Source organism: Chelonus insularis, unplaced genomic scaffold, assembly GCF_013357705.1.
Source record: "Chelonus insularis isolate UGA/USDA-ARS -01 unplaced genomic scaffold, ASM1335770v1 contig_133_pilon, whole genome shotgun sequence".
NCBI classification, from domain to species: domain Eukaryota; kingdom Metazoa; phylum Arthropoda; class Insecta; order Hymenoptera; family Braconidae; genus Chelonus; species Chelonus insularis.
In genome coordinates this window covers 213,092-227,333 of record NW_023276374.1, presented here as the reverse complement: position 1 = coordinate 227,333, position 14,242 = coordinate 213,092, and the positions used below count along the sequence as shown (strand labels likewise).

At 31.6% G+C, this 14,242-nt stretch overlaps 1 protein-coding gene across 1 annotated transcript; it reads right to left on the bottom strand.

Annotated features, from left to right (window-relative positions):
- Nucleotides 1–9,652: 9,652 nt before the first annotated feature.
- On the bottom strand, nt 9,653–12,831 carry klu (klumpfuss). The gene is made up of 2 exons (XM_035095275.1): nt 12,808–12,831; nt 9,653–11,688 (listed from the first exon to the last, which is right to left on the bottom strand). Exons 1-2 carry the CDS (start codon nt 12,829–12,831, stop codon nt 10,192–10,194), a joined length of 1,521 nt encoding a protein of 506 aa, XP_034951166.1. The 3' UTR covers nt 9,653–10,191.
- Between the last annotated feature and the right edge of the window lie 1,411 nt (nt 12,832–14,242).

Genomic DNA, 14,242 nt, shown 5'->3' with positions numbered 1-14,242 from the left:
AAGATTTGTTTTTAATTATTTATCACTTGCAAAAATTCAAGTAAGACATTTAGTTATCTTAATGAGGAAATTGTTAAAAGTTTAAAGAAAAAAAATTTATTCTTCATCTTGTCCTATAAAACAAACATTCAATAATTGATTTTTAATAAACTTTTTATTTGAAATTGATTGAATATAAAAATTGTGTTAAAAAAAAACTTTCTCTTGTATTAAAGTCTATAGTTTTTTTTTGCTGGTTATTATTATCATGAAAAAAGGCAAAAAATATCAGGGTTCAGCTTTTAGAGTCAGCTGTAATATAACAGTTTTTTATTGAACATATGCAAAAACGTTCATGCTAAAAAAACGTCAAATAGTGGAACAAAGTACAGTATAGAATCACGTCACTACATAAACTACTATGAACTGCAAATAATTTCTAAGTAGTAGCTTGCTTTTTTGTAGAAAGTGTGAAATCTATCAGATTTATAATAAATCCTTTAAAAATAAGTATATATTATTGTAAAAAAGATGTTTTAAACATATTTATCAACAAAATCATCAAGTGAAAAGTTAAGTTCAATTTCCTTTATTTTGTGAGGAATGTAAAACATCGTTTAACGACAAGGACATGCTGCTATCACGTACAAGAAGTCTTTGGACGTCAATAGTGCGGAGTGATGTCTTGTAGATTGGTCAAGAGAAGCAACACTGACCGTTTTAGGACCGTAATCACGTAGTTGCTCAAATGCCACTGCAACATTCAATCGTATTGCTAGCGATCACCGCGTCTGGACAAAATCAGAGAAACCAGTGACTCAACATTCCAGTCAATAAATGTCCAAGTTTTGACACACACTTCTATAATGAATACGATATAGTGCACGAGAATGCCCGGAGGATAATCGAGCGCGTGCGCGATCATTTATTCCTTCTTACTGTGAATTTTTCATATCAAAATTAACTTGGTTAATTATCTTAACAGTTTATCCATAATGTATGGAAAATTTCCTACTCTCGCTGAGTCATATATATTGATACAAAAATTATATTTTTTATCGAAAAATATCAAGTTTAATTTTTGAATGTTAATCTAATAGTTGGTATGATAAATTCAACAGAAAAATTATTTATTCGTTGCAATGTCTATTTAAGTCGGAATAACTCGCTGCTATAGAGTAATAATGGTACTAAAAAATATATCCCGGTCGTATATCTTATCATGGTTCAGTGGATGAGGGTTTTTATCAATGGAAAATATGGTAGACTTGTAGATTTACGACTAATTATTGACGCCAATTATCGAACGATTATTCATGAGAACATGTACTCCGGTCCTTTTGCAAGAAACTAACATGATATTTTCTATGTACAATGGCTATTAATTTTCAGTGAGAGGGTCAGTTGGATTAATATAATAATTTGCCAATAGACAAGATTTAAAGAATGGTATAATCAAGATGTGAATGTCTTAATGGAACTCATAGTAAGTGCAATATAACAGCCAAACGTGTAAAGTAGTTAATTCAATGGAAGGTATGATGGCGAGATAAAACTACTGCTCTACCACGTGTGCCAAGGGTACACTGTCTTTAAAAGAAATATTTTTTTTTATATGTGGGTAATACTAAACATGGTGGGACGACTACGTCGGGGGCCGATACCCCGCGACGTAGAACCTGGCGTGTCCTTAGTCGCAACCAGATTGCTCATAAGTAAACCTAATCGAAGTCAACAGTTGAGAAGAGTGTAGAGGGGTTGGTAAGAGCTGCTATACTTGCTTCTCTGCCAAATAAAGAGACTGGTCTCAACGTAGGCGGTCTCTATGGACAGTCCACCGACACGTCTCTAACTCTACACTAGGAACTATGAAAATAACATGCTTTTTTTACCCTGGAAAAAAGACTATGCTATGTATCAAATGATATTAAATGAAGTTTTCATTTGTCATGGCACTTGATCAACTGTTTTTCCTTTTTATTATATTAATTTATATTTTTTATTTACTCATATCTATTACCAAATAATCAATAATATCATTAAGCACATTTAAATATTTGGGAATATTTATTTTTTAAATAATTTTTCAAAGATACTAAAATAAATTATTTGCAGTTACCAAGTAGAAAAAAATTTTTGAATAACAAAAACATATTTCACGCTGAATTTATGTGTAGTACGATTTAAATGCGTTTGTATATAATATAAGAAAAAAGGAAAAAATATGGAATAATTTACTGAACTTTTCATACTCTTGCATCTAAAATTGGTTCATTGTTGTTTTACAGTCTCAGTATACTAAGTGAAGGTGGATCTACTGATCTTCTTTGCCAAAGGCTCTCGTCCGCACAACACCAATTACGTAATTTTTCTTGGCATTGGCATGTCGTAAAGGGAAAAACTGTATAGTGAATGGAGCACTTTTAAGAAAAAAATATGACTAAAAAAAAAATAGATATAAATATACTGAATTGTTGGAATTTATGGTTGAAAATAAATTATTCATAAAGTTAATCAATTTAACTTTTGCTTGTATTTGTCATGACCTCAATTTTAACACAAAATTCAATTCAATTACTTAAATAAAATATCTCAAAATTGATTGACTTAGTAAGAGATTTTATTTAGAGTTGAAGAATAAAGAAACAACAGCAATCAACTGTAACTTGTAATTTTCAACTGGAAAAAATGAATAAATAAATTCTACATGCAATAATTTGAAATTCGAGGTCAAAAGGGTATATAACTAAAATAGATCTTGACATATCTTGAAACTTTGAAAGAAGTGACGTTAAATTTTGTCTAAATATATAAAATAAATGAGTAAAGTTAATTTGACCCATTTTGTGTCATCGATTGCATCAGGTGTCATATTAATTATTTAAATTCAGCAAGGAAGATGGAGATCTATTAATTTCGCAAGTTATTTTAGCACACAGGAATAAAATATTTAAAGGATCTAGTATCTCAGGTGACCTCGTATAATAATTATTTTACAAAAGGTTATTATAGTATCCGAATACAGGGACGATTGCTCAATTATTCTAAGAAACATTGAGTGTTCTGATGACTGATATAAGTGTCTCTTAAAGGCTTTTAGATGAGGCTCAAGATATTCTTTATTTCTCGCAAGCTTGAATGATTAAAAAGAAATACTCAAGACACATTTATACCGGACGTTAAGACACGTGTGGGCGTGTGAGACCAATTATATCAAGAGGAAGACTGGTTGTGAGAAGAAGGATTCAAGTTAAGTTGAACGAACGATGAGAGTCTTAACGACCAACACTTGCCTTGAAAAACATGCTTTTTTCATCTTTTTTCCGATGCAATGACACCTCTTTGACGTCTACCGCCACACTTCTCCTGTCCCCGATGCTCTGTCACAAATCCTCAAACATCACAGCGAATGAATGAATTTTTTTCTTGTATAAGTAATAAGCCCTCTATCACGATTGCGTTTGAGAAAAAAATGAGATGCGATTAATTAAGCCGGTCTCGATTCGGTACTCCAGTGTGTGTGTGGTCTTCTTTACTGGACCTTGAACGATTCTGCCACTTCTTACTCTTCGTGTAATCTTCTCGGGCAAGGCGAACATAAGCCTGAAAGTAATAACGATCGATAATCCAAGAGGCGTATTTGTTGCTTTAGGGCTTATGTAGGTCTCTGATGTACGAGTAGTTTTGGAGAAGTTTATTTAGGGTAGTAGCATCACCAGTTCAATAAAGATCTTGTCAGTAAAGGTCTAGTGATAGTGATAGTCAAACCTTATCATATTTATCGTGTAGATGAAATTACTGGGATTCAAAGTTAGAACAAAATGTAAACAGAGTCTGAACTAGCTTCTGAATCACATTAAACAGGAAATAAATTTAACCCTTTTCATGTCCAAGAATTTTCGGAACAGTTTGAAGATATAAAAAGCCTTGTAAATCTAACTCAAAACATAGGATTTTTATTTAACTTGTGTCTTGCACTCACTCACTGTATCATTACTGATTGTTATAACAAAAAAGTCAAATTCAAGGTTTACCTGATGTTGTGAATCAACCACTAATGCAAGAAGCATATTTATACTTACACAAAGTTCTTTTATTTTATAACAAAGTGTTTTAAAGTTATTTAAAAAATTCCATACTCTACTTCCACTTCTGCTAGGAAATGATTTTAACTTTCGACATGTACTGTAGTTTTTCGTTCATTGTTTTCATGAGTTAAGATGTTATTCTTGGTATATACAGATAATGATATAGTAAGAATATAGGCAGAAAGGAAATGATTATACATTACCATCAGAATATGTAACACGTCGATGTCGCTGGATTAATAGGAACGTCACGCACCATTACACTGGCCTTGTTTGCGGTATTTTCAAAATGCTTAAAATATATACCGGTAAAAAAGTAGCAAGTAAAAAGAGCCATTCTTTCAGTCGTTTGGTTGGATCAAATGTTCTTTTACATTTTTTTTAAAATATCTGGAGACTCTGTTTTACTTGAAAAAAATTAATAAGCTCACGGTTCTCACAATGATTATCATAAAAATAAAAAAATGAAAAAACTACGTAAACACTTAATTAATTAATTAATTCAATTAATAAAAGTACATGAAGTAGAATAAGATACAAGATTGAGTGATGTATACGATCGATGCTCAAGAAATTATTTCTTCATTACAAGCAGCATGGTCGAGATACTTCCGCTATTGAGAAATTGATAAAAAAAAAAAAATTATACTCTGCAAGTGATGGTTGTAGTGTATTTCTCGTATTCTTCAGGATATTCTGGCTGTATACGGGTGCGACGACGAGTCACTTGGGTTAGCAGCTACATTCCACTGTTTCTCTCAGTGGTGCACACGCGAGATGATGCAGTAAATCTTAAGCAGAAGAACGCATTCCGGTGCAAACGCGAAAGACGACTTCTATCTGTTCGGACCGGATGTTACGAACGTCGAAGCAAGAAGTACGAGCGAAAGACTTGTTCACCTCTCATCACTTGTTCTTTTCTATACTTTTTCATTTATTCCTGACAACTTAAATATTCCTCTTATCTATCTAAATACCTTTATAATCCGATATCCATTTGAGAGATGTTTACAAACATCCAATAAAGCTAGACACACCAGAGAACGGCTGTTTGATTTGAAAACCCTTAGGTATAGCAGTAATTGACATGGGAATTATATGTTCTTCATTATAGTCTTTAAAGTTGTGTATATGGATTTTAAGTACATCGAAAAAAATTCTACTGTTGATATGTAGTAGATTTGAGATTGAATTTTAATTAAGGTACCTGCGTTTAATATGGTCACGAGATTAATATCGTCTATTTACCTATTTTCCAATGAATCATCAAAGATAATAATATTGATGAGAACGATGGAAATAAAGAATAATAAATATAGAACTTTCAGGTATATCAACACCTACTCATGATAAATAATTTTATAGAATTTCCCGAATATATTATCCAAGTAACAGTTTTAATTTTGAAGCTTACAAAAAAATTTACATAGTCATATTTGTTTTTTAGAAAAATACCGTCACTTTATGATTTTATTAGTGTGGTTAAAACAAAATATTTCAAATTACTTTAATTGATATTGAATTTCGACAGTGCTTGAATAAAAATTTGTCAATGCTAAATTGATGAATGCTATTTCTACAAAAAACTCTGTACATTGTTAGTTGATGAGATGTGTTTGATCCTGATGGCGATCTTCAGTTGGTGTTTTGTTGACATGGATCAATAGAGTGTAAATAGAGAGAAAATTAGCATGGCAGTCACAGAACAAATGACAGACAGTCCTTGTCAGGTCGATCACGAAGCTTGATTTATCGTTAAAAGGGCAAAAGAGACTCAGTTTGTTGTATCAAAGTCCAAGGGAGACATTACCTTTCCTGAAAGACCTCGTGCTTCAACTTCCTTGCATGCCTAGTTTGTCACGAATGACAAAATTTATCGCTGGACTGCGGGATTCAACCAAAGTCCTGATGCCAGACGTGAAAATGTCGCTAAGGACATTCTTAAATTAATCCATCAGCTTATATATTCCATCAAATAAAACTATTTTAATTTTTTGAATCAGATTAAATATTTCATTAACTTTCAGAATAAAAGTTTTTTGACAATTATTTTGACTGATGTTCAGATGAATTGCAGGTTGATTATAAACTTGACAAAGAATATTTGAAAGGACGTGAGTGTTGGTGTATTGAAGAGTGTGGGAGGACCAAAGCCTGTGACTGTGTTTTATACACTATTAGTAGTCAGTCCGCGCGTCGATCAGCCGGGTACCACTCGGCGTTTACCGATCACCCAGCAAAAAGTCGTTCGGCTTGAGTATATACTACACAAGCCGTGTGCAGACTGCGACCACCGAGCGGCGTGTGTTCCCCACCCTTTAGACATAAAAGCCTCGTCCACGACTTATAATTTCTAATGACCCCCATTCCTCCCTATGTTTTTTACCGGCATCGGCCATGTCGGTGCGAGCAGCAATAATTTATCGTTGGTGGCGACGCAAAGACGCGTGTGCGTCGGTGGAAGGGTACCGCGATCAACGCAAGAAAACTTACTAAAGAAGACGGAAGAGCAACTGATGATCTTGATGAAAGAATGGTCAAGTGAAAAGAATCATGGAAACCGATGAGATGAATGGTTTACTTCGCACCAACAACCGACTTGATTTGGTTCATAAAAAGGATATTAATAATGCTCTCGATCGCGCGCCCCGTCACACAAGAATCAATCGATAGCAGTCTATCATCGCTACAGATCCAAGCTGTTCAATTCGTGATTCTTTTCTTGCTCTCGTTCTCTTTTCTACCCAATGGCATATGGAATTCGATGCTTCGTTTCCTTAGAAAGTTTCAAGAGACTTTTTTTTGACAGGTGAAATCCGTTTTGCACTTTAAAGAGAGTTATTTATGAGAGACAACCCTCAGAAATGTATACGATATATTTTTTTGCATTTTTTTTCCTTCTTTTTTTTACGCTAGTTCTTACTTTTGTATTTTTTCACTGTCATTTACGTGACATCGCCAGGATGTGCCACGAGTTGATAAAGAAGAAAAGTCTGACTAGAGCAAGACATATGATCTGTAACGAATTTTAATCTACATAAGGAATAGTTGTATCGAGAAATGAAAGTATACTTTACATAAAAAAACATTATTTTATTTTTCTAAAACTCAAACAGCAATTAAATACTTTTAATAAATTTCAGTGCATTTGGAGTGAAAAACCTGAATACCAGTATACACATTATTTCATTTTAATAATGCTATAATCCTGATATATATATGTATATACATATATATATATATATATATATATTGAATCATTATCTTACAGAGAATGAGAACTCAGATACATTTAACTATCTTGCGGTTAGAAAACTGTTGCACATTCTAATGCGTATGCCAGGAAGTCAAGTCTATTGATTATGATGGAGTATAATAAAGCAAAAACTGATTACGCACTAGATAAATCTGTATACTTAACACCTGAGATATTAATATTATCTCCGAATAATTCAAATGCACTAGAGAAAATAATATTTTATCAGTAACATCAAAATGAGCAACTTTGTATTAATCTTTTTCTTTATACTTCATCTTTTTCAATCTTCATAAATATATTAATTTTGATAAAATGTATATAAATATTGTTATATATCTGTTTACACAGGATTTTTATTCGTTTCACGAATTATTATATGCGAGAATAAATATATATATATATCTATTTGATAGAATTTTTGGACAGCAACATATAATAATAGTCATCAAGTTATTACTTGATATTTTTATAATTTCGAAAGTAAATTAGACACGATTATTTATTATATCACGAGTTGTAAGATTTGTCAAACCTTTAAAAGTACTTTTTTTTAATATTATTATAAGATTTATGATATTTTTCGATTTCAATAAATATTATAACATGATCATCACCCATTCACAATTCTAACATATTAATAATGATATGTTGATTTTGTTGACTTTAAGCTCAAGATCATTGTAAGATTACAATTTTTCTTACGTCAAGGCACGGCTTTAATTTTTAAAATTAAATTAAAAACAATATATATAAAATAAGTAATAACTGAATATAAAATATAAATAGGAAAGGTTTGAAATAAATACAATGAAAAGATAATTGTTGGGAACTTGAAAAATTATATTTTCTTCATTCTGGCACGATTTTTAAACACAACGGAATTTATAAATTAACGTATATTATTAATAATTTATACAAATATCATCTTTTCAAATTAAATCGAATTTTCTTTTTCTTCTTACATACTTGAAATATTCTTATTTTCTTATTTATTAACGAATTATACTTTAACAACATGTAATATTTTTTACTCAAAAATCATTTTATATAGAAAAAATTACATTTCTCAATCTTAATCATAAGTACACATGTGACGGATGTAAGAAGAAAAATAATAAAAATACTTTGATTCAGCGAAAAACATTATTCGATTATGATTACGTTTATAAGGGATGGGAATAAGGAAAGTAGGATTCATGGTTTAGGATAACAAAATAAATAATAGAAGCATTAAACATGATTAATTACTTAACAACATAACTAAGTAAATAATAATTATAATTATAATAATCACCATCAAATAATAATAATAATAATAATAATAATAATAATAATTGATAGATTAATTCATTAATAAATCAATAGCTTATAAGAATTGAAATAGTAATAATATTAATAATAATAGTAATAATTTTAATGATATAATTAATTGATTATCATCGTAGGAATAGCTAAGTAATATAATTATAATAACTGCAACTTTATAAACTCATAAGTATTTCATCTGGCACTGGTTTCCTCTCACAATTATTATGTTATTTATAGTTTTTATTATCATTACCTTGACGTATTCTTATTTATATTTTTTCACAAAAATTTATTTTTTACTTCACTTTTCTCTATGCCACGATCGTATAAAATCGATCATAAATCTACAGGCAAGTAAAATGGCAAAGCGTCTTTTTAACGAGTCAGTCAACAACTCGTACTTTTTAACGAAAAAAAGTAAAAATTACAATTATTCCATCTAATGATAATTCATCATTTTCTCAAAATCTTCATCCATTCTTTTTCTTCAAAGCTTATAAATGGTAGAGATTTAAAAAAAGTTGATTTACAAAAATACATACGTATAATCTATTCTGCATAGACAGTAGGGTTTACATAATTAACAACGTGTAATTATAAATACAATAGTTATAATAGATAATTTTATTAATCTTATGATCACGAGAAAACGAAGATTTTTGGGCCGATATTATAATTCACTCTTAGTTTTTATATTAATTTTATTCATCATTATATGATGCAGTTATTTTTCAAAAAACTTATTAAGAAAATGACTCACAAAATGAAATAAAATTAAAAAAAAAAACCAACCTATCTAAAACTATATTGTTCATTCATTTTTTACTTATAAAAAAATATCAATCTCAAAAAAACGCGAATAAATAAACGCGTCAATAATTTCTTTAGAATTAGTAACTAATACTAACAGTTGTTTTTATTATCAAATATACAACGTCAATCAACAACAAATTTATTTTAATATCAACTTTACTAGTTGATAATAGATTCAATTTTTCTTTTTATTAATTACCACCAATTTCATCACAAATATTTAAACGTTTAACATTTTTTATGACAATCTCTCAAGTCATACGAAATAATGACGAAAAATTCCAACATAAAATAGATGAAATAGCTAATAAATTGAAAAACTGACCTTAAAAGAATTTGGCACACCTTTTTCATGTGACTTCCAACTCAAGTACGTTAATTTAGTTTTATAACTATTTTTAAATATCAAAATATATATATATATATATATAAACTTATTTTTTCTTAAAGATAAATCAAAAGATAGCTGAGAGAACACATTAATGCAGGGAGTTTTTTAGTGATGAAATAAACGTTGATGTCCTACTGTATTGGCAACAATGAAGGCAATGATTGGAAAGAAGAATAAAAACAAGTAAGAGACATGGATTATCAAATCAAAGATATTGTATGGATAATACTGTTCAGCCGCTTGTCTGCCGAGGACGAACACAGGAAAGGCAGTCTTCAGAGGAGTTTTGATACATCAGAATATCCTTAAGCTTGGTTCAAAACATTCCTAATCCTCTTCACTCTAATCCTCGGTCATTCTGTTTTAACGGCTGGTAAAGAAGTCAGTCCGAAAGTTGGACTCTCAGGATCAGTTGAATTTTCACATTTGGTCTGACCATCAACGTACCTTGCGTGTGTCCTTAAATGCCTGGTGATCATGTCTCTTCTACATGCTGCGTAAACACACTGAGGACATTTGTATGGTTTTTCACCAGTATGAGTTCTCTGGTGTGTACTGAGATGGTCAGATCTACTAAACACCTGGCCACATACCCTGCAGGTGTATGGCTTCACACCCGTATGTAATCTCATGTGCCTAGTAAGCATGTCAGACCTTGCAAAACTACGATGGCAAACGTCACAAGAATAAGCCTTAGCAGTGGCATCCTTAGCACTCTGTCTTTTATGTCTAGAAGCCATGTGCTTTGCTAGTCTATCATGAAGACTAAACATCTGTCCACATGCTGGACACACGTATGCTAAATCTGTTCCGGGCGGCATTTCTTCAACAACTGGAGATACTTCCAGATTGTACCTGAAAGCAACACTTTCTTTTGTGGTAGGTGAAGCTACATCACCACGAACAACTGGAACATTGAGAGACCCCCTGGTTACGAGACCAGTTGGAAGAAGTTGAAGTGCTCCGGGCCTATCTAATGATACATTTTTCATTGATAAATCTAGAGGAAACTCTTGAGGACTCGTTGTATCACTTTCTGAAGATCCACTTCGTGGTGTACAAGAAGATGGCCAAACTAGTAATGAAGGTTTCTGTTCCCATCCAGACATATCCGAGTCTGAATGGCTTCTTCTCCGATCTTCGTCAGGCAGGTACTTGGTATGAAGATAATGTTCGAAGGTGTATGATGATGGTGAGACTGGAGTTAACGGTGTAAGACTCATGTTCGAGACTGGTGTTAATGGTGTTAACGGAGCTGGGGGTGATGTAGAAGATGGTAGAATTATGTTTGGCGTAGCACAATTTATGCAACCACATCCAGGGAACTTTAATGAAGTTCTATAGTATTGTTTGTGATGTTGAAGACTAATAGGCAGGTGATGATTGTGATGATAATGTTGACTGGCTCCAGGTGTATCTTCGTCTGTCTGTGACTCTAGAGTTTCATCCTTGAGTCTTTTTGCAAGGGAATAAGGATTTTCTGTAGATGCGGATCTTGATGATGGCCTTGAAGATCCAAATACATCTTCATCTTCTTCTAATGTTGTTGATTCCAATCTATTTCCTACTTCTTCAGCTGAAACACCTTTGTGTGCTTGCAAATCATCCAGAACTTGATTTAAACGCCTTCGCTTACGGGGCACTCGATGGTTGCGATTTGCTGTAGCTGCTAATGTATTATTGTTCGTACAAGAAGGCGGAGGTGGTTTTGCTGGACCCGGGGGCGCCGCCGCGGAGTCCTCCACGACGCTCTCAGCCATCGTCATCGATGAAACGCGGCACCCGCCGCCTGGGCCCCCTATACCGCCGATTACACCCTCGGCTACCACCGTTCTGTCTCCTACGTCGTTCTGAAACAATAAAAATAATAACACATTAATTCAATATAAATAATATTGAGAAAAAAAATTTTTTTATTCATTTTTCATAATATAACTTTTGAACTCCAGTTGGAATTAATTATTCATAATTAATCGATACGATATGGTGAGATAGGAATTTTTGGAAACTTACTGAAAGGATGTTGACTCTTAAGATCAGCTGAATCTTATGAATACTCAATATATCGAAACTTTAGAATCTTTAAATAAAATTAAATATTAACCTCATTAACTGCCTGTCAGCGAAGCTTACTGCGAGTGACGAAAAAAAAAAACGATCGTTAAAATAATATTTTATTTTGTTAATTGAATATTGTAATTTATTTGTTTTATACTATTTTATGTTTTTATATTTTATAATTATTGAATTTTTCCAATAACAAGCTGATTTATATCTAATGATTGAACTTTTATCTGATGTTCATGTAGACCACCATGACAGTGAGAGATCAAAAAAGTTGACTGTAAATCAAGAGATGAGTAGAAACTTGAAGGATACACATGAGAATTAAGATTAGTGACTTATCGTCCCCTAGGTGACTCATTGATGCTCTTTTCTATGAAAATTCATAGACATAAATGGTTTAAAGTGTCTGTCAACATTTCACATTGATTGAAAACTCCCTGACCACTGTTCAATCAATACGTGTCTACTTTTTTTTAAAGAAAATTATTTTCTAAATGATAAAAAAAATAGATTTCACAAAAAATAAAAATATATTTTTAAAAAATAATATAATAAGAGAATTTTATTTACCACTTATTATTAAATTTATCGTAACTTTTTGGGATTTATAAATGATTCTTTCAAGGAAGAATTAAGCACGTCTGAATAATCGATTAGTCCCCTTTAATCGATGTTAATTTATAACACTATCACGGTCACTGTAGCCAATTAGTCGGCGCGTTCGACTTCATTTTTAACTAGATATCATTCCAGTCTATCTCTCCCCTTTTTTTCCAAAAAAAAATGCCAATGATAAGTTTTAAAATCAACTCATAAATGAAGTAAAAAAAAATTCAAGCATTTAAGCTTTAAAACTAGTTCTACAACAGATGTGGGAGTCGTATAGATTTTTTCTAATATACGCTGTATTTAAATTTCATTCCCATTATCTTTAATGTCTTCTATAAAATGGTTTGAGTGAGGAAAATACTCTGGATCAAGGATTTCACTGGAAAGTATGAAAAATCGTGTAAGTTGAAAAAGAAAATAAGACAAGAAAAAAAGAATTAAGACCCCCTGAGAACGGAGACGAGAGACCAAGCACGAGAAATGCCTTCAGGAGGCACCTGTAACCACGTCTTGGACTTCAGAAAGAGAGTGGAGTGAGCAAGAGAGACGAAAGAGAACAGGTTGAGTTGGACTGAGGACTTGTTGTAGTGGGCGTGGGTGGGGTGGTTGATCTTTCTTGGGAGTACGAGGTCTCACATGCGTGAACGTATAGTAATGCTTTAAACCCTACAAACATTTCAACCAAGCCATTTGATTTATTTTTTGTTACTATTCATAAGATTAACCGTCTATTTTTACTGATCAATTCCGAGACTTTCTACTTTTGATACTGATGATTATCTATTATTATTCACCATTTTTTAAATTAAATTTATTTGTTTTTCTATAAACATCAGATCAAAATAAATATAAATGTTAATATATTGCTCTTAATACTCTAATTGCAACATAATTAAATCCACTACAAAGTTGTGCAAAAATTTAATTTCTGAAGAATAAAATTTTCATCTAAAAATAGTAAGAATTGAAAAATACAATGAAATAATCAGTAAATAAATTTTTCACATTGATTTAATTCCTTCACAATTTTTTTATTTCGTTCGGTTCTCGTTCTACTACTACTACTACTATACTACTTATTTCTTCCTCAGAATCAGCCGGGAGGCAATCGCGCGGGCGAGTTTGCTACCAAAAAACCAGCCGGGCTACTGAAGCATCTTCTCATTCCTTTGAACAAGCATCAGGATTACAATGAAATCAAGAAAGCAAAGAGATACAATATCCATTGTACATATAAATTCACTATTAGTCTTATACAGAACTTAAAAATATACGAATTTTTATTTTTACTCTTGTTTCATGCTTTATACCATAAAAAAAATAATATTAATTTAAAAAAATATTAATCTAAAATGAACTCATGATAATAATAATAATAAATCTCATGAGTAACGTGATGACATGAAAATTGATGTGTATTTTCCAGTAACTAGAATCGCTACTCTCGACATTTCTCTCTCACTCGTCTTTCGTTACTCTTGTGTCTCGTTAACATTATGAGCAACTACGATATATAATTTCTCCAAGAATTCACTCCCACTTATTATTCCTTCTTTGTCATTTATTTACAATAAATTAAATCTAATGAAAACATTTTTATGCTATCATTGAGTTTATTGCATTTGCAATTTTCTACTTGGAATATAATTTCAATTAAAATGGTAATAAAAGTAAAAAGTCCAATGAATAAAAGGAAAAATGTTAAAATGCTCCCGTGCAAGTGAAAAT